At 37.4% G+C, this 22,040-nt stretch overlaps 1 protein-coding gene across 1 annotated transcript; it reads left to right on the forward strand.

Annotated features, from left to right (window-relative positions):
- The first annotated feature begins 2,990 nt into the window (after positions 1 to 2,990).
- LOC139138952 (calcyphosin-like protein) lies at positions 2,991 to 11,440 on the forward strand. Its single transcript, XM_070707588.1, has 4 exons — positions 2,991 to 3,431; positions 6,739 to 6,916; positions 9,622 to 9,831; positions 10,260 to 11,440. Exons 1-4 carry the CDS (start codon positions 3,316 to 3,318, stop codon positions 10,362 to 10,364), a joined length of 609 nt encoding a protein of 202 aa, XP_070563689.1. The 5' UTR covers positions 2,991 to 3,315; the 3' UTR covers positions 10,365 to 11,440.
- The last annotated feature ends 10,600 nt before the right edge of the window (positions 11,441 to 22,040 follow it).

The raw sequence follows: 22,040 nt of genomic DNA on the forward strand, positions 1-22,040 counted from the left end.
TTGTTTTTTGGATCAAATTTTACTACAAATTGATATTAAATATGACAAAATTATGTTCACAGCCTTCAAAACTCTCTCACAACATATCCTGGGTTAGTGTAGGTCATTTAAGGTCACAAAAGAAAATTACCTAAAATATAAAAATTTGGGGGTTTCCCAACACTTTGAGCAGAACATTTATCTAATAACATCCCTCGGGACTTTTGTACCAAATTACAAAGCTATCAGACGAGTAATTTTGAGAACAAGTTTTCTTGACCAAAAATGACAAAATTGTCTTAAAAATACAAATTTGTATATTTCAGGACAATTTCCACATATCTAACTATTGTCATCTCTTGACATCTGTACACCAAATATAAAAGCTGTCTGTCCAGGGGCTTTAAAAAGAATATATCTTTTAAGATTTTTTGACCAACAATGACAAAAATTGCCCAAAAACAGTAATATTTCCAATTTTGTCGTAATTTCAACAATTAGAAGGGTAACACCCTTGCAAACATCCAATCCAAATTTGAGGGCAATTGGGCTAGCGGTTTCAGAGAAAAAGAAATTTTACTTAAAATGAGAAAAGTAACCAAAACATTCAGCAAAAATACAAAATTCAAGATATCTTCACGATATTCATTAAACTGATTTTGATCAACCTTAGGAACCTGTATACCAAATATCAAAGCTATCATATTAGTAATTTTTCAATAAAAAAAGTTTTGACCAAAAATTTGGAAAATTGCCCCAAAATTACAAATATTAAAATTTCAATTCAACTTGTATACACTTGACTGAGGTCATCCTGAGGAACATGCATACCAACTTTCAAAGCAATCAGATGAGTGGTTTCAGAGAAAAACATTTTTTGACTAAAAACTGAAAAAATTACCCTAAAAATAGAAACATGCAAATTTCATCCTAAATTTTTAACACCTACTTTAGAATGCCTAAAGGAGCCTGCACACCAAGTTTCAACCCAATCTGACCAACGGTTACAGAGTTTTAGCAATTTGCAGGGTTTTTCCTTTTTTTCCCCTCATTTGCATATTTTTGGCACTGACATGTTCATTTGAACAAATTCACATCTCCACCCCTAGGTGCACCTGTACACCAAATACTAAGACAGTAGGTGCTGCGGTTTAGCTGTTTTTGACGTGGACGGACATACATACATACATACATACATACATACATAGATACATACATACATACATACATACATACAGACAGACAGACAGACAGACAGACAGACAGACAGACAGACAGACAGACAGACAGACATACAGACATGCAAATGGCATGCAAATGAACTGATTCAGCTTATACGATTACCTCACATTGGTATACCAAATGTGAGCTAAAAATGGTACTCATTTTCTTTGAATTACCTACAAAAACTTTGAATTGGAAAATGTAAAACATAAAGGGAACCAAAAATTGTTCAAGTCTGCCCCTACAGGCAGAGCAAATTTTCAAGTCCCCCCTCTACTACCCCCAAATTTTCGAATCCCCCTGAATTCCTCCACCCCCCCCCCCCCCCCCCCCCCATTATTTGTGAACGCAGCCAAATATACATACTGGCATGGGATTTAGGAATCAGTAGGGGCGTTTCATTTTTTTTAATAATTCTCTAAATGTTAGGGGCTTTTTATGTACTCCTGGCCATTTTTAGGGACCCAAGCCCACTGGGACTTGGGTCCCATTGTATTTACAGACGTTCATCTTTGGTGCGTACGCAACTGGCTCGTTTATGTTTCATTCTGGGTATAGCTCTTCCTCTGATTGTATTTTCTGTAGTGCCAGAGATGACCTTTTACACATATTTTCAGAATGCCCTCGTCTTTCTCCTTTGTTCATTCTCCTTCGTGAACTCTGTCACCGTTTTCTTGGTCAGGAATGCAAAATTTTGTGGTTTGTTTTAGGCCCACCCTTTGATAAATCATACATGAACAAGAATACTTTTGCGCTTTTAAATTTTCTTTTTACGACAGCTAAAATTGCAATTCATGTGACGAGACGAAATGCAATTAATGGTCATGATCCCTGAAGCAGTAATATGCTTGTTTCCGTTTTTAAAAGGCGACTTCGTTCTCGCATTTTAGGAGAATACAATACTTCATGCTCAATTCAAACATAAGTGCTTTCTAAAATATTTGGTGTATTAATGATATCATTGCGTCCGTTGACATTGATGGAATAATTACTATTGATTCAATTTTGTTGTGCACACTTCTTTGTTTTGTGTGCTTTCACCTCTAAGCACACTTTCCCTTTTCCAAAACCTAACTCGTCCTGGGCACCGTACTCCTCACGGAATGAGATGGGGTAGTCAGTTGAGAAAATTCTTGGTTGGCATGTCCCTTCTCATTGGCGGCTAGGCGGCTTTTCCCCGCGAGATGTAAGGTGTTCTTGTCCCTTTTCTTTGCAATTTTCTGTCGCTCTTTCTCGTTTCGGAAGTTTGTTTTGCTCTCTCCTATTCAGTAGAGATTTGCACCTCGCATCTTGCCTTTTGTCAATATCAAAATAATAATTTGTGCTTTTTTCAGATTTCGTTGGTTTCTTTCCCCATGTTGCAAGTGATATAGCTACCTGTTTGCCTTTTCACCAGTTCTCTCCGTCTCGCTCCAGCATCAGTGTCATAGCCATTTTGCAGTTTTTTGCTGATTATTATAGTCCAACTTTGCTCAGTATTTTCAATAATTGACCATCATTTGCTATAACGCATTTGTCAGTTTTCTTTTTTGCTTATGGTCTCAAAATTTGAATTGATTTGATATGTACTTTTCTGTACAGGAGTTTAATTTTAGTAATAAACGTTCATTTGAAAAATCAAAATCTTCTTCTTCTGCCGTTTCTTTGTCGACCTAGATCTCTTAAACGGCTGAACGGAAAACTTCCCAAACTTGCAGGGCTAATAGTGTCAATTAGTACTCCTACACCTGACCCTGGAAGTAAATTCTGAACACTCCCTTTAATGATTATGAATTTGCATGATTATCGTAGGAAGTGATATACTAAACTTCTAGGCTTCTCTCCGTGCGTTCCCTGTGTTGCCAAGAGCATATAATATTATACGTGTTCCATTCACTCCGATTTTTGGAAAAAAAAGTATCGCTTGACTATGCTTCGTTCAAACTAACCGCACGCAGGGCGTTCGTTTCGCTTCGATAAATAGAATAGGCACCTTTCAGCTCGTTTGGTTTTGTTTTGCTCAATAGAATAGGCCGTCATCGAGCATTAATTCGCGCGTGTGTTGTGGCATTAACGAGAATAAGTGACAGTGACTTGGCGCAGCGTCTTGTGTGTATTTCTTGACATTCCAAAATGGCAGGTACGGCGCAACATGAGGAGAAGAAAGAGATCAAAGATCTAGACCCGATTGAGAAACTCCGAACGCAGTTATTAGCGAGAGGTTCGAGCGGATTAAAAGGGTTTAGAAGGTGAGTCCGTAACATTAAGGTTGTCGAGTCTGCTCAGAGTAGCGAGTACCCCACACGATATTACGCCCATTGGACAGTGTTCTACATTGACAGTCCGTTTTATCTATCCCACTTATTCACCCACCACTCAGTTTCGTCCAGTCTGAATAAGGCTAATTTATGCGCAGATGATAAGCTATATATCCTAAAAGGGTGGATTCTATAAAGCAAATGAAACATGTGATATTGGAAGTACAACAGTATCCAAGAACGTACGCAAAAATACAATTTCAATTATAAGTGTCACTAAAAATTGGAGGTAAACCGTTCAACTTACCGCGTTAATTCTTAAGCTTTGTGTATACTAATTGCATGGAATTTGAATATGATCATTAGTAAAATCATTACTTTTGAGTATGGATTACCCTTCGGAGAGATTGTTTACATTTTTCAAAACTCATTGAGTACACGCAGGAATGGCTGGGTCAAAGTGTTAGGCTGAAAAACACACACATTAATGATTTAAGTATTTAACGGCATTTATGTACACTTCTCCGAAAAACTAAACAGCCGTTCCTCACCTATTCAAAATCGTTTCGATTAATTTTGATATATAGATGTTTGTGACGATCGAATGCGCATCAGTTGCCCTTTTTAATACTTAAAATGTCACACCTAGCACTGAAGAACGTTGCTTTGTTTGTATTGAAATTCCTGCCTTGTCTGAGAAAAACATTCAGACATCAAAACTTTATTTACAACACCCTTTCAGTGTTGCAGCCAGGACGCGCCCCGGTTCGGAACCCATTGTCCCGCACTCTCATGTAGAGCAGGTCACCTTGGGCGCATGCATGAGTCGACTGTGTTGGGTGTAGTCTACAAGTACTATATGTTACTGACGACGACCTTTGTTTTGCATGATAAGTTTAGGCTTATATTAACATACTTTCGGAGCTTTGATTAGAAATAATTAAAACGTTGCACTTGATATCTTGCTTTAAGTCTGACAGAGCTTTGATTGGCAGAATGTTATTATAGCCTAAATTGTTATAACACGCCACATGCTTATTCCGTGTCACGTACGCTAAGTAGAAGTCGCCGTACTCTACATCTGATTTTAATCAGATTGGATAAAATGGATACGTCTAGTCCCCCAGATCGACAAAAGTGACGTCAGAGGGTATTTTTTTTTTTGAAACACTATTTCCCTGGGGAAATAGCTTTGACCAAATTTGGAAAAGTACCAGGTCACGTGCCCGTAGTGTCGTCTGCAGCTTTGCAACAATGGCGGGTGACTAGAACGTGATAATCGGGATAAGCGACGACTCTCTCTCTAAAACAGATTTTCCAACATTTTCCAAAATTCCAACAGCGTAGGAACTTGAACAGCTATTCGACGGAAAAGATTAACGTGCAACGAAGGATGTCGCTTGGTATGCTTAGAATATTTTTGAAAGAAAGTGGTACCACGTACAACCGCTATGGAAACATCGCCTAGTAAACTTGTCACAATGGATTGTTGCGGTGCAAAATATAAAAACACATTAAAAACTATATAACATACTATATCATACCAGTATATTGATGGCGCATATACAGTGATCTGATTGGTCGAGACGGGAAAAGATCCTTGGTATATTCGCGATATACCACGACTGGCACACGCACGCGCTCTCGGTCAGAGCAAAAATCCCTTTTTGACGTTCCACGCCAGAATTTCAATATACTGTTATGATATAATAGCAATATATCACACCCAGCGATGGTATAGTATACCATCGCTGGGTGTGCTTTATTGCTTAAATACAACATGTGCGTGCACTGTAGTGTGTTATACAAAACCTATAACCTGGTCTTTATTTTGGCTAAAGCACCCGTTTATTACCCCTCGTAGTCGTGTGTTACCAGAAACACATCGCTAGACCAACACCACAGCCGTCCCACACGCATTACGTCAAAATACGTGAGTATTTAGGTTGCAGTGGCGGGCATATCGACTACGGGATCAATAAGATCGATCCGAAAATCGATCTACTTAGCAGACTACCCATATAAGGGACCGTTCAGTTTTTACGGCCGGGGGGGCCGGCAAAATCAAGGGGGGTCATCATAATTTTGGAATCCACGAAGGGGGGGTCATCACTTTTTCACTGGTAGGAAAGGGGGGGTCACCACATTTTCAAAAACATAATACCCACAATAAAGTTCACTTTATGCCATGGCCATGATCGACCCTCTTTACTGGCGGGCCGCCTTCGGCGCCCCACTGCAATAAATATATACTTTATGTATTACCCATGACCCTCTTAACGGGCAGACGCCTTTGGCGGCCCACTCCAATTAGGTTTACTTCATGCAATGGCCATGATCGACCCTCTTTACCGGCGGGCTGCTTGCGGTGGCCCACTACAATAAATTGACTTTATTGTAATACCGCATGACCATCTTAATGGCCGGACGCCTTCAGCGGCCATGGTCAGTAAAGTTTACTTCGTGCAATGGCCATGATCGACCCTCTTTTTACCAGCGGGCCACCTTTGGTTGCCCACTAGAATAAAGTTGACTTTACGTAATGGCCCATGACCCTCTTAACCGGAGGGCTGCCTTTGGAGAACCACTCAAATAAAGTTTACTTTGTACAATGTCCATGGACATAAGTTGTCCATGGAAATGAAGTTCAAAATTGCCTTACAGTCGTCCTAATTAACAGACGTTTGCATGGATGTGGCTGAGAAGTTTGTGCACTTTCATCTCTGCTACACGAATAAAGTGCGCCGCGTACCGGAGTTCAAATCCAAACCGTGCGGGTAAATTTGACATATGGGTTTTGGTTATTTTTCAGCAGGGGGGGGGGGGCATCAAATTTTTTCGTCTGACAAAGGGGGGGTCATCATTTTTTCGCGAAAAATTCAGGGGGGTCTATATTTTTTTGAACACCGGCGACAAGATTTTGCCGCCCCCCCCCAGGCCGTAAAAACTGAACGGTCCCTAAGGAGCGCCTGTGATTCCTTCCACCGTCGTATGTGCGAGAGACAACACCAATGAGAGACAGAAAAGGCACAAGTGACTGTCGACAATCTAAAACTCGATCTGCCTCTAATTTTATGTGAATAGGGACTCTTAGAAACACTAGGGATAACATATGTCTGTCATCGAAAATTCAGGCAGATCAAGTGCGTGTGAGAAAATATAACCAAATGAAACAAGCAAACAAACAAACAAAGAGCCAGAGCCCCCTGTGCTCCTAAGGAACTGTGATAAAGTCATTCATATATTGTTGTAGTGCTGCAAATCAAGAGCCCATAATTGAATCTTTTCTTCCTCACAGGGTTTTGAAACTGCTGGACGACGATGGTAACAGGACACTCACTTTCGAAGAATTCAGTAAGGGACTGAAAGAGTACAACGTGATATTCGAAGACGCAGAAGTTAAACAGATGTTTGATGCATTTGACAAAGACGGCAGTGGTACAATTGACTTTGATGAATTTCTGGGTTCACTCAGGGTAAGGGAGCCTTCAGTAATTACAGGGGGGTGGGCCAGGGGAATTTGGGGGAGGGTCACTTTTTAGAAAACAGTTCAAGGGGGAGGGTCACTTTTTATAAACCTATCTGGGGGGGAGGGTCACTTTTGACAGAAGCTGATATTATGGCCAAAACTTTGATTGTCCGTGTGATATTTCCTGAATAGGAAATCACCAACAAAATACGCACACACTTATAGACCGCCATGCATAGTGAATTGACATTTGGTGAAATTCCAAAATCAAATTTCTTACACAACCATAGACTTGTAACCACTCTAGTCTAATCAAGAACAATAATCTAAATAATCAAGCATACATTAATGCACAGATTTATCTAATTTTGTACTGAAAAAAAATTATTCATAGTTTCATCATAGACCCCAATGCATAGCGAATCGACATTTTGGTGAAATTCCAAAATCAAATTTCTTGCACAACAATGGACTTGTAACCATTCTAGTCTTATCAAGAACAATAATGTGAATAATCAAGCATACATAAATGCACAGATTTATCTAATTTTGTACTGAAAAAAATTATTCATAGTTTCATCATAGACCCCAATGCATAGCGAATCGACATTTTGGTGAAATTCCAAAATCAAATTTCTTACACAACCATGGACTTGTAACCACTCTAGTCTAATCAAGAAAATTAATATCAATAATCAAGAGTACAAAAATGCAAAGATTTACCTATTTTTGTATTGGACTGGAAAAAACTATTCATAATTTCATCATAAACACCATGGATGTGAACCAACTTTCTAGATGAAATTCAGAAATCAATTTCTTGTACACAAATGTTCATTTTACTTCCCTATTCAAGCAAAGTACATTTAAATACATTATCAAACATATATAAAATACAGATATAGCATGTTTTGTGGGGGTAAATTGTCAGTAATTTGCCCGATAGACTCCATGTATTATGATTTGATATTTTTGGATGAAGCACTAAATCAGCTACATCTTGCCTTCTTATAGTTGCACAAAATATGGTGACCCTCCCTAAACTATGAAATACCATATCTCTTCAAAAATTCTTGCGTGATAAATTGCGACTGTCCCTCCAAAAACACCAGCCCTCCCCTCTGTAATTTGTCCCTAACATAACAATTGAACCAATTGTTATGTAAATTAGCTGATACTGTTTTAGTTATTCCCGGGGAGAATACCGCAGTGGTTGGGGGGGGGGTCAAGTTTTAGAATGTCGGACAAGGGGGATGGTCACATTTTAGACAGGAGGATTGGGGGGAGGGTCACATTTTACGGTACAGGTGTTCGCAAAATTCCCCCGGCCCACCCCCCCTGTAATTACTGAAGGCTCCCTAAATAATCCGAAATATTTGCAATGATGGTCTGTATGACATCCTATATGGCAGGTAGTGGTGATCATTCTGTGCACAAACAACACACTTTTCCCACTGAACATAAAACTTTAGTATTGCTGCTTGATTTTTTAGGGGATGAGAGAGTTGTATTTCATTATAAACAAACAGCAACTGCAAAAAAACGTTGAAAGTGTGTTCAGCTAAAACTGGGCAAATACTTTGGTAAGGTTAGCCCTTTGTCACCGTACCCTACATCTGATTAGATTGTATGATGCTGTGAGAACCTGTCTTTGAGTTTTACGGTCATTTTGAGTCCCCCCGGACGAAGTCCAGGGGACTTATGGATCGGGCTCCGTGTATCTGTGCGTCTGTCCGTCTGTCCACGCAGATATCTCACACATGCCTGAACAAATTGCTTTCAAACCCAGTACACGGATAATATCCTTGGCATGCATATGCACGTCCATTGTTTTGGGTGTGGTATGCATAATTCGTGCTAATTTTGCGAACTTAATGATTTTGAAGAGTTCTGTTTCCAGAGAGACTGCTCCAGATTTGATGAAAATTTGTACAGATGTTGGTCGTACGGCAGATGTCTGATAGTGGACAAAGACATGTGGCAGTATTGTGCCAATAAATTGCTAATTTTGCACATTTAATGAATTTTCGTAATTAAGTTGATGTGTCAAGAAATACTAACTGAAAGTTGATGAAACTTGGTACAGATGTTGATATACCAGAGCTATAATAGTGTTTGAATACATGTAGCAGTATCATGTCAATTAATTGCTTATTTACATATTTGATGAATTTTCGTAAATTGGGTGGTATGTCTAGAAACACTGGAACAAATTTTATGAAACTTTAGTACAGATGTTAGTCACACAGACATCTAATAGTGCACAAAGACATATGGCAGTATTGTACCAATCAATTACTAATTTGCACATTTAATGAATTTTCGTAATTCAGTACAGATGTTGATATACAAGAGCTGTAATAGTGTGCAAATACATTTAGCAGTATCATGTCAATGAAATGTTAATTTGCATATTTGATGACTTTTCGCAATTAGGGGTGAAGGACTAGAAACAATCTACGTTGATCTCACAGTGTTGTAATAACATGCAAAGACATTTAGTAGTGTCATGTCAATTAGTTGCTAATTTGCATATTTAAAGAGTTTTAATATCTAGGGTGACGCATCCAGAAAAACAGCATCATCTTTGCTAAAACGCAGTACAGTTGCCGAGCTCACAGTGCTAAAATGGTTTACAAAGACTTTGAGCACTATCATGTCAATTAATTGCTAATTTGTATAAATTTAATGAACTTTCCTCATCTTCCGTAGCCACCAATATCAGAAGCAAGGAAAGATATCCTCGAGCAGGCATTTGCCAAATTAGACAAAACCGGTGAAGGGGTTTTATCAATAGACGACTTTAGAGGCGTTTATAATGTAAACAAACATCCCAAGTACATGAACGGTGAATGGACAGAGGACCAAGTGATCAGATCTATCCTGGACGATTTTGATTCACCTGATGATAAAGACGGCCAGGTGAGTCAGTTGTCAAGTTTTTTTTCAAGATACTTTGCTTTTTTCTCCCCCGTGTACTGTAACAATTATTTTGACAGCAACACCCAGTGGTAGTCTGATAAATATTGCCATAGCATTACCGTTTTGTGCTTTGCTATGGTATATAATGATTCACAAACTCTGTATAAAATAAAAGTACTTTTTGTCACAGTGCCTCCACCTAAGTTTGGTGTTGGGACTGTGATTTTGTCCAATGCTTGAGAATCTTCTGCTTTACTGGACGGAAACAATGAAAGAAACAGGAGAGTCTATTATTTGATGTATGATAAATGCTATAACCTTAATTTACAATTGAGTTGAAAATCTTAATTTGCATTATGTAAATTTGCACATCTTATTATAGTTTCTTACTTTGTAACTTTTCTGTGTTTTGTATCTTTGATGACCAGGTCACGAAAGATGAGTTTTTCAATTACTACAGCGGAGAAAGTGCAGCCATAAATAAAGATGTCTATTTCATACTGATGATAAAGAACGCATATGATCTCTCTTGAAGCATCGGGAAAGAAATCTTTCCGACAAATCCTCGTTTCGTTCTCCCTAAAAGATAATCTAAACTGTCTGCATAATTATGTCTTAGTCATGATTTTCCTGAAAAAATGATATAATTTTCTTAAGATTTTGATTGTATAATGATATATTTGCCAAGCAACTTTGAAATCATAGTACCTTGTTAGAGAACCAGGTTATATTTGTACTTTCTGTATGATATACAAGAGTTTCTTTTCTCTGAAGTTTACATCTGTTCCCGGCTGTTATCCTTACTTCATAGCTCTGTTTGCAGTCACTTCCAGGGTATATACAAATGGGCATGTCCCTACCGCACGATCAAATTTTGTGCTGGGTTATTTTTAAATTTTGCCCAATTTAAGACCATGTCTTGCATTTCATTACTTGTATTTTTCATATTAGCGGATTGAAACCAATTTATTGATATGCCATCTAGTTGAGATTTAAATGTAATCAATTTATCTATAAAGTCATTTGATATTTTCTGTCACTCCGCCCTTTCATGTCCCCGATCACAGTTGCTACTCACAATTTAACCATTGCCATTCCAACTCAGATTTTTGTGCAAATTAATTATATAACTTTGTCAAAATTTTATGATTGATTCCCAATGGCCAAATTGAATGAGAAAATTTAAGACTAAAAACCTTTGGTTAATTTCAATGCGTATGATATGATCAAATATAGTGTCGTTGATAAAACTAACAGGGTTTGCGACTAGTCACGGAACCTGGTTATAATGAGCGCTTATTCACATACCCCTCCCGTAGTACCTCTGCAGGATTTGGTCTTTCTCTGTCGCAATGACTCTTTTGTAATAAAGTGCATTATAGAGGGCGCTGTGGCCATGTTTTCCAATCTGCATTTCATAGGATTGGAATTTAGATCTCACTTTTACTCACTTATAACGATGAAGAGGCTGACAGTCTGAAGTTAATTCCCTGGCATTTGAAATGTTGCAAACTTTTCATGAGAAAATACAACTCCAGCGTTTCAGAGGGGAAAAGCATTCAGACGTCAAAATAATGCATCGCATATACAAGGTAATAAACAGTTTTTTTACAGCAAGCTGTATTTGTGATTTTTTGAATGAAGATCTTTTTTTATATTAACACAATTGGAACTAATTTGGGATAATTGGATCTTCGTATTTTTCAAATTTCTCAAAAATGTTAGGTGCCCTACAGCTGAATTTGCAATCTGACAAATTACTCATAAAAACAAGTGTGTGACTTAACAAATGAGCTTACATTTGCAGATCAAAAAGGCATTGCTTCACCATCCAATTATCCCAAATTAGTTCCAATCGTGTTTATTATATTCATGGTCGTTTATATCTCTGTATCTATACACAAAAATTGGTGTGAAACCCAAATTAAGTGTAATTTCTTCAAGGAAACGAGGAGTGAAAGTACTGAAAACAGAATTTTCTGGTGACAGCTCAAGTGTTTGAGACTTCAATATAAGATAGTAACGAGTTGTAGTCTTTTGCATATGTAATGAACATAATACCAGGTCAGCTGTTTTCATAGAAAACCGAAATCTCTCTTTTTTTTTCCTATAATAATATGGAGATACAGGTGTGAGCTTGGGTAACCAAACAAAAGATTTGAAAAAAATCATATAAAGTCTTTGATCATTTGCTGATGTAAAACATTGATATCAGATGTTCCACAAACATTGTTAATCATTATCTTGCAAACAAAACAGGAAATGAACATGGTGTAATAGCAGAGCTACAAGTGTGGTTCTCTGTACTTGTCATTAGTTTGCTGAGTAGATTTATTTCATGCATGGATGAAAAAAAATTGAAATGACGTGTTCAGAGATGATTTGCAAATGATCTTCCGTTTTCTCAGGCAGTATTACAATTACAGTGACGGCACCAATTATTTTGACGATGAGATACAGCTGGATATTGATACACTACCGAATTAGGTTTGTCAGTTTGCTCACAAATTTACCCTTTTAGTGGTCAACTTTTACAACTTTGCGCCAACATCAGACAGACTAAAACAGCAGGTGATGCAGCAAGATGTCTGTAAACTAATTTACTATGTAGTATGTTTATATCTTTACAGCAGCTATCAGTTTCAATGGTGACACACACAGAGACTGGTTGCCAAGTTTTACAAGCAGTTCAAATTCACTGAGAGGTAGTAAAAGAACAACGTTACTGCAAATTTAGACTCAGAGGACAGTGTTCTTTGTAGTTGAATATCAATAAAGTTCATGACTTCAAAAATAATAGAGTGATGTGTAAAATGAACAAACTTTACTTTGGTTATCAACAAATGAATGACACCACATTTCTCAATGAGCTGACATCGGGGCCTACTTCAGTATGAAGTGAACTTGGGGTTTCAGGCTATTTCGTGAACGTCATTTGTTTTCTATATTGACAAGATTGTAGCGACAAGCGATAAAAACATTGCAACATTGTAAGAGTGTTTATCATTTCTAGTTGATCCGACGTTTTTATTAAACACAAAAAAATAATAAAACTAACAACCCAAGGTCTTTGTGTCAGCAACTTTCTAGCCTAAAAAAACTCAGACAACAGTTTTCTATATTGACAAGATTGTAGCGATAAAACCTTGCAACATTGTAAGAGTGTTTCTCATTTCTAGTTGATCCGACGTTTTCATTTAACAGAAAAAAAAATATAAACACTAACAACCCAAGGGCTTTGGGTCAGCAACTTTCTAGTCTAAAAAACTAGTGTTTTGTCGAACGAAGAAATAATTCAAAACTAAAACATTTCTCTTCAACTCAAATCTAACCAAAATCTAAAAGTAGTACAAAATGGATCACACAAAAAAGTAGTAAAACTACAAAGAACACTGTCCTCTGAGTCTAAATTTGCAGTAACGTCGTTCTTTTACCACCTCTCAGTGAATTTGAACTGCTTGTAAACTGCTCTGTGGTGTGTCACCATTGAAACTGATAGCTGCTGTAAAGATATAAACATACTACATAGTAAATTAGTTTACAGACATCTTGCTGCGTCACCTGCTGTTTTAGTCTGTCTGATGTTGGCGCAAAGTTGTAAAAGTTGACCACTAAAAGGGTAAATTTGTGAGCAAACTGACAAACCTAATTCGGTAGTGTATCAATATCCAGCTGTATCTCATCGTCAAATAATTGGTGCCGTCACTGTAACAAGATACCATGATGTGACTTGACGGCTGACATTTAACTTTGAATACAGCGAGGTTTTCCGTGATGTAAATATTGTCAATCAAATTTCAGAATCAGCGTGTAATTATCGAAATGAAAACCACAAGTTCTTAAAATGTCGACTGAAGGTCGAATTGGACTCTTTTCGAGAATTGCCAATACATGTACATGAATCTTATTACTGTTAGTGTAAGAAAATGTCTATTTTCAGCTGATGTTTAGTAAGTTTCATATTGTTGACATTTTCAGTGAGAGAGGAATGAAACTGAAATTCTAGAGATAATCCTGCTGAAGAATTGGTCAGGAAGATCATGAAAGTATAGGAAATGTAATCTGTTATACAAAGTACACATATCCATGAGATCTTGTGTATGTTCATTTCACGTTTATTTTCAACTGACAAATTAGGGACTGGTCAGTTTCTTCAGCCTGGGGGGGGGCCGGTGGATTCATGGGGGGGTTACCCTGTTTTTGACTTTTGTGATAGGGGGGGGTCACCATGTTTTTGAAATGCCCAATAGGGGGGGTCAGTGTGTTTTTGAATTTTGACACGGGCTCATCATTGCCTAAAATGCTAGTGTCAGCCACAAATTTCATCATTCAGTTGTATTTTTCGTCGCGCCCTTCGGGCGCGTAACTTTAATAATCAGTCATATTTTTCAGCACGCCCAACTTTAACATATCAAGCATACATACATCAGAGATATCTGTATGTTCAATATTTTTCAGCATGCTCTTCAAGCTCATTACTTTAATATATCATACATTTTTCAGCATGCCCTTCAGGTGCATGACTTTAATATACAAGGCATATATATCAGAGATATCAGGATGTTTTATATTTTTCTCCGCGCCCTTCGGGCGCCATACTTTATTAAATCAGAGATATCTTGATGTTTGCTAAGTGAAAGTGTACCATTATGAAATCTGCATTTCATATGAAAAGGATGACAAATTCCTGATACTTTTCTGTTCTCTCTATGAGAATTCAGTATGAGAAAGCAACATGCACAAATATTTCACAATATATATTCGATACAGTGACTTATTTTAGAGATAGAAAAATGACAAGATATCTTTCCTTCTCATTGATGCAATTATTTTCCTTTGTGTCACAGGTTTCCTGTAGAAAGATGTTTTTTTATGAACAAAATAACAGTTAAAAAAGGCAGTTTTTGTAATTATTAGCTGTGCTTTATGGTTTCAATGTTACAAGAAAAGGTCCTCTCAGACACTGTACACATCAGATTTGGCTAAAAAAGCTCTCTATGGCTCCTCAAGAGATTTAATTATATGGTTGGCATTAGTCTTAACACCCATCAAAGTTTTTGATTCACTGCTTTTTCCTCTTTGATATTAATGATTGACATCCATTTCTGTACAACAGTTCAGGACATCTGGTTAAGCATAGAAAGTGTGAAATACATTCACAGCTCATTCAAAATACAGCTCATTCAAAATGTACTGTATTCAAACTTTAAGATTGACACTTTGAAATTCCTATCTTACAACTGACATGTCAACAATTTCATTAAAACATAGAATGACTATTTAAAATATAAATATATGTAAAATGTAAAATATAATATATATATATATATATATATATATATATATATATATATAAAATTTATGTCCACCTTTTGTTTTACCTATGTCGTGTGCCGGGGGGTCACCCTGTTTTCAAAATTTGGAATAGGGGGGGTCAGCCACTTTTTGACGTCGGCAAAAAATAATCCACCGCCCCCCCCCCCCCCCCAGGCCGAAGAAACTGACCAGTCCCTTATCAGCATGCGGTATTGTTTGATCATGGGGTGGCCGACCCGAGTGTATCTGTGTGACAAGTGAATGACAGGTCTCACAGTGCACACGGTTGTGCCATCTCAAACCAAATGTTTAGTGATTTTTTGCACGAATGTTGTCATTTTTTAAGTCAGATTTCATCAAACACCCGACTACAATCAAGTTTAGACCCCAATATAGGATCATCTTCGGCTGTGTGACCTTTAACCCAACAGTACGTTCTCGTCCATTTTCTTAAGTCATTATCTTTGTAGAGATTAGAGCTCTGATTTGGCAGTAGTATTGCACATGTACATAAATGTAATGCTTAGTTATTTATTTCATCATGCACAACTTCATTCAAATGCACAAGGGGCTACTTTTGGTGTAATAGGAGCTGATTAAGGTGGAAATAAATTTCAAGATTTTAATTCTAAACGAGATCAAACTGACTGTTTATTAATATACCGGTTACTACCCATTTGTCTATCCACCTGTCTGTTTTAAATTAAGTGAGAATTTTTCCTGATGTTAGGGAATATGTGTAAGTGATTTTGGAATTAGCAATATATCTAAATTTTCTGCATATTGCTCTGTCATCTATCAAGGGGAACCTAGTAAAATGGAACAGTTAAGCCTAATAAGTCCATACCGGCTAACCAGAGCCCTTAAGAAGTTAATTTTTAACATGCACAAGTAGGACGCCCTTTCTCAACATGACAAAATAATATTTCACTGACCTTTACTGATTCTTTGAGTCTGAAAGTTTGTATGCCATAGGGATATTAATTTACTATATGTTTAAACATTTAAGCCCAGTAATGCTAACTTTTGATGATTTTTTTTCATTATTTTTATTTTATAAATCAATTGCAACTTCTTATTATACTCCCAAAAGAATGTTGAAACACCCACTATTTAGCTTGTCAACTTAGCGTCTATATGTCTAAAATGCATGGTTATTGTTTACATTTGAATTCTAGTCTGGACTAGAAGTCACTTTTCAACTAGAAGAATTCAGTTTACAACTATAGGGGCTGAGTTGACAAGCTGGATACTGTGTATATCAACATTCTTTGGGGAGAAGAACAACGAATCATGGTTCAAATTCAAAGTAAAAATGGAGAAATTATCATCAAAATTTAGCATTACGGGGGCTTTAAACTGAATACCATTAAATTTTCTCCGTTACAAATTCAGAATTCACAATTTTTTCCATGTAGTACACCCAATCAAAAAGCTGCACGTTTAGGGTGCCCAAGACACAGTGTTTTCTACCAAGATTTAAGCAACAGCTAGTTGTAGAAGCTGTGCCTGACCTTTTCAACAAACATCCATCAAGAATGAATGTTTTTGTCAAAATTTTCTAGTTAGTTTTTTGCTGTCATTTTCCCCGGCCATGAAACCAAATTTAACTGATGATTTTGAATATCAGGTAGTTTTCAATTTGATAACCTCTTATCCTTTATCGGGATTATGGTACAGTGTTGAAGAAAACCCCACTGTACCGGTACGCCAAAAAGACCATTATATTGTTCTTGCTATTGAGGGCATTTTGATTCGAGGGCACACGCATTTCTTTTTCTTTTCTTTTTTTTTGAAAAAGATAAATTTATTTCAACATAGTCACAAATAAAATTAAAGCTGCAAGCAGCGTTGGCGGGGCCCAAGCGATTAACCTGGTTTCCAAATCTTGCACTGATTATATTATGGGCAAAATTTTAGCTTGAAAACAGTCAAGTTCTTGTGAAGAAGAATTTTGAACATCATCTCACATTTATCTGTTCCATGCAAAATACAATATGGCGGCAAAAACGTGTGAGCGATCTAATTGCCTTTCACAACCTGAAAGAGCTCTCACTAAGAATGACAAAGTGGAATTTCACTTCCATCAGTGTTTTGGTTCTAGAGAAGAAGATTTTTAGAGATAAATTGCGATTTTCAAAAAATCAAATATGGCGTCTTATACTGAGCACAGTGACCTACCAAAAATTTGTTTCAAAAGTACAAGACATATATGATTTAGATACTACTCAAAATTACAATACAGAAGGTTAAAATATTCCATCAAATAAATGTATTCATCTCTGAAAATTTTGGCGTAATAATTGCAAATTTGGTTAAAAAATAAATAATTAGTCATATATTTTTTCATTTCATCTTTACTGTTCAAAGTTTTACTTTTGTATAATGTTTTGACAAAACTGTGAAAATTTCTGCTCATGAAGAAATAATTTTAAAAAGATAAACACAAAAAAAACTCGGCGATAGTATATGTATAAAGCAGAAGCTTAAAAATTAATTGACACTTATATTCCATTAAGAACTGTACTCATATGTAACTCTTATATTGCACTGTCAAAACTGTGCAAATGCTGCGCTTAAGTCAACCAAAGAACTGTTGTTATACACAAATAATTAAGCAACACTGCTGTGCATTTATCTCTGCGTGCATTCCTATGATGTTGTCATGTTTAACTCCGTGTTGTTGATTGAAGAATTAAAAAAAATTACAGTAACAAATTCCTGCCTCACCACATCATTTTTTCTCATATGTCTTGACGAACCAGCATTTTAAGTCAAATTGATGTATACCATCATAGCTCACTCTGTAAATTTACCATGTGTCCTATGTGTTGATATATCCTTAAACTAGTTGTTATACATGAAAATTTCGAGTCAAAGATCATTTTCCCCATTTCCCATTTACATGACTTTAAAAAGTGTGTGCCATAGACAAATGGGAAATAGTATTACAATAAAAGTCCATTAATTGTGTGGTCACTTGTAAGCCATACAGACTGATGTAATGACATGAAAAATAAAGTTTTTTCTCATCCTCGCGCGTGTCAATTCAGATCTGCTGCGTCCTATTTTCTGCTCATGAGGAAATACATGAAAAAAACTGCAAAAAATACATCACGATAGTGCATGTATAAAACAGAACCGTACAAATAATTGACACTACCATTCAAATCAGAACTGTATACATATTTCACTATTATTACTCTGTGAAAACTGTGCAAATGCTGCACTTAAACCGCTGAACTGTTGCTGTACAAAAATAATAAAGCAACACTGCTGTACATTTGTCTCTGCGTGCATTCGTATGATGTTGTCATTTTTTCCCGCGTTGTTGATTGAAGAATGAAAAAAGAAACCCGCGTCACCACATAATTTTTGAAATATGTCTAGGATAAGAAAGAAACGTTTTATTTTTCTTGGCGTAGTACTAGTTGTTTTGATGACCTGTACACTATGAATTTCAAAATGTTGGGTAGAACAAAAAGGTGTTCTTTCAAAACCTGACAATTCCAAATATTAAAATGCAAAAGTTACTGGCAATAACAAAGTATGGAGTTGTCACTCAGGAAACAAATGCTAAACATCGTGGTAAAAGTTGAAACTACTGTCTCTTTTATAAGATTAAAAGTTTTGCAGTAAGAAGAGTGGGTAGCTGAACAAATCATAACGGACAGCATTGAGTACGAATCCTCCTTTGTAAGTATCAAATAATACTAGTCCTGAGCACTGTTTCTGTTGAGTGAAATGCTCCCTTAGCTGTAACTTTAAAGGCTAGTTATATTTGTCAAAAGTTAGGCGTATGCGATGCAGCTATATTTAATAGTTACAAACCTGTAATCGTTATCAATGCTGTACTGTACATATCGCTATAGAGAACGGCACGAAACCTGCTTCAGCATACCAGTTTTTCAAACGAATTAGATATCCATTCTCATAGAAGTTCAACAGTAAAATACTCTTAGACTTGAGAAAAGTGTTCATTTGAGATTTTCGATACATTTGCTTTACGCTTGAATTTAGCATGGAGCTTTGGTAGCTCTATGCCCGGACACTCGCAGCGCACAGCGCATCGATGACACTTGAGTCAGGGGTCATCACCAAAAACGTCAGTGCGTATTCACGGCCAGCTTGAATCATGTACGGATCGCGAAAATCACGGATCATAAATCCAAATGTTCATGTCTAATACGTAAAGAGAACCCTAAAATATAAAACACATAATGATTTGATATGGAGAAACATCATTTTTTAAATGCTCAAATATCGCGACAAGACTTGCACATTTGCACAATATGAATGCGGAAGTACGTCGACTGTACTCGGCGGACGAGCGAGCGCCTTCTCTGAAAATCTGTTTAACAATATCACGTCACAATACACTGAACATTCTTGCAAATTCATCTTTAAGGAAGCCAATAATTTCACACAAGTTTCTAACGCTAACTGTAAGTACAGACATTTTCTTGTAGGCAGCAATACACCACGAACATTTGCGCTGTCCAGGAATGCCAATACTCGCTCTACGTTGAAAAAAGCCGTATGCTTTTAACCATGCCGTTCCTAACTTTGCAAATTCCAGTCGACTTTCCTACTCTGATCATAATCTTTCTTTCCATTTCATAGCTTTACTTGCGCTTAGAACCTGCGTTAGGGGTGGTTTCTCCCAATATTGATGGAGCTTCCTAACTCAAAAACGAAAGTTTGCCGTTTTTGCTTAGTTTCACCGTCACTACGATCCTTCAGTGTTGATGACGACACTCACAGGCGTGCTGTTTACTGGGTATTAGTTAACTCTGCATGGCAGGGCTGTGTGTTACCGGCGTTATACGGCCTCCCACCACATCGTATAACGCCGGTAACACACAGCCCTGCCATGCAGAGCTAGGTATTTGTATAAGTGTAGTTTATGCTATGTTCTGACGTTCTACGGAAGAGAACGTCGGAACGTAGCATAAACTACACTTCTACAAACTACCAAGTAAACAGCACGCCTGTGACGACGTTGTACTGCACAGTGCACGGAGCAATCTGTGGGTAAATTGTGCGAAGTTGTCCAACCCAAAACTTAGTAACATTTTAGTCAAATAGCCATGGTAAACATATGGGTACTTTTGGTTTATTAGCTATTTCGTTTCAATTTTATTCATAGTATGTGGTACAAATACGATCTTCTGACGCATAAGGTCAGGGATGCACAGAGATAAAGTCTTACTTCTCAGTTGAATGCAGGACAGCAAGTGAACAGACAAAGTGATGACGTCATACTGCAATTTTCGATTCGCAAGTTTAGCTAATTTTTGCCTAAATCTTCTCGGCAAACGCTACTTTTTTTCCGCATTTGCGATTTTGAGAGCAGGCAGGGGAAACACTGCCTACGTCATTGCGAACGAAGGAAGGCCACAACGCACCTTATTTTCAAGCAGGCGATTTATGTTTGTTTTTCAGATTTTGTGGAGGGACCGTGATTGAAAATCCTACCCGCACGCGAACGGCAAAACAAAGAAGTTATTGTATGGCACCTAATGTAGAGTGTTTGGATAACATACACAAGAACGTTCTAAATTACTCATGGAGTCGATCGTTGAGACTGAATAGTGACAGTAGTGGTTCTTGAAGCAAACGTTTCTAGCATTTTTGTTTCTGAACGTTGCAGGTATCACTCAAGTCCACATGCTTAAATATTCAAACCTTGTAATCGAGGAAGTTCATGTTTACTGAATGTTCCCACTGTAATAAGCTGTGCAAACAAACATTCTGAACAGCTACACTAACAACTGATATGGTCGCACCTATTTAGACCTAGAACAATGGCAAGAGCGTCCAGCTCTGATTAACCATTTTACCTGTAGGCTGTGAGTGACGATTTTGCAGTTCGCCGGCATTGAGTCGATAGCATGTTATTTCAGCAACAGTGACGCAATACATTTAGGCTAGATTTCGGCGATCTGACAGACCGGGCGTGCAATGGCACACAGCAATTACGTGAAATTAGATCAAGCTGCAGAACTTCACTAAACAAGGTGTTGTTTTAATAGATGTGTATCAGCGATTTTTATGACATTTACAGCTGGGCTTGATGTGGTCTTGTTTACAATTTCAGGTACATGCTCTCAGTTACACAACACACCAGGGCCACTCCATGTATGTCAGATAGAGAAACATAAACAAATCACCACACCTTGCAATATCATGTATCTTTCTTTTTATTCGTGATGAACAAGTGAGCGTGCATTGAGACACCTACATATAAAATTACCCGAATAGCTTCATTTATGGTCATTGACACTCACATATCAGCTGTGCGTAGACCCCAGTAATTGTGCCCTGGCGGGACCTTGTCTCTTATTCAGTCAATCACAGCTGTCGGCCACCCCTTAAAGCTAGTGGCACACTCCTCTAAGTACTTCCGTGGCAGTATACTCGACAAAGTCACCCGCGTACAAAAGCTGGTCGCCAAACTTGCCTTAAACAAGGGGCCGATATTAGGGTTCGTGTGAAAGCTAGCTGAATTTGACAGCGGGCATTGCAGTCTGTTGTGCCGTCTTTGACTTTCAAGTGTACAATATAACATACATCACTGATCGATCTTCTGTCTGACGAGGTTTTACACTGCAGCCTTATGAACATTGTGGCGACTTAACCGATCCAAATGTCTTTTGCAAACTTTAAAGTGCTCGCACTAAGAAAGATATGAGTAAAATTTCAGTTGAATCTGTGTGTTGGTTTTTTGAGAAGAAGAGTTTTAATGATGAAATTGCGATTGTCGCTATATCCAATATGGCAAACAAACCACTTGACCGACCCAACGCCTTTCACAAACTTGAAAGTGCTCACACTATGGCTGACAGAAGTAAAATTTCAGTTGGATCGGTGCGTTAGTTCTGGAAAGAATA

The sequence above is a fragment of the Ptychodera flava genome, chromosome 8 (genome assembly GCF_041260155.1).
Source record: "Ptychodera flava strain L36383 chromosome 8, AS_Pfla_20210202, whole genome shotgun sequence".
In the NCBI taxonomy this organism is placed as follows: Eukaryota; Metazoa; Hemichordata; class Enteropneusta; family Ptychoderidae; genus Ptychodera; species Ptychodera flava.

What these genes read in the sequence shown, in the direction of transcription:
- LOC139138952 (XM_070707588.1), top strand. Translation starts at nt 3,316, where the DNA reads ATGGCAGGTACGGCGCAACATGAGGAGAAGAAAGAGATCAAAGATCTA. An exon ending in GGATTAAAAGGGTTTAGAAG is followed by an intron (nt 3,432 to 6,738) that starts GTGAGTCCGTAA and finishes TCTTCCTCACAG; the next exon opens with GGTTTTGAAACTGCTGGACG. An exon ending in AATTTCTGGGTTCACTCAGG is followed by an intron (nt 6,917 to 9,621) that starts GTAAGGGAGCCT and finishes CATCTTCCGTAG; the next exon opens with CCACCAATATCAGAAGCAAG.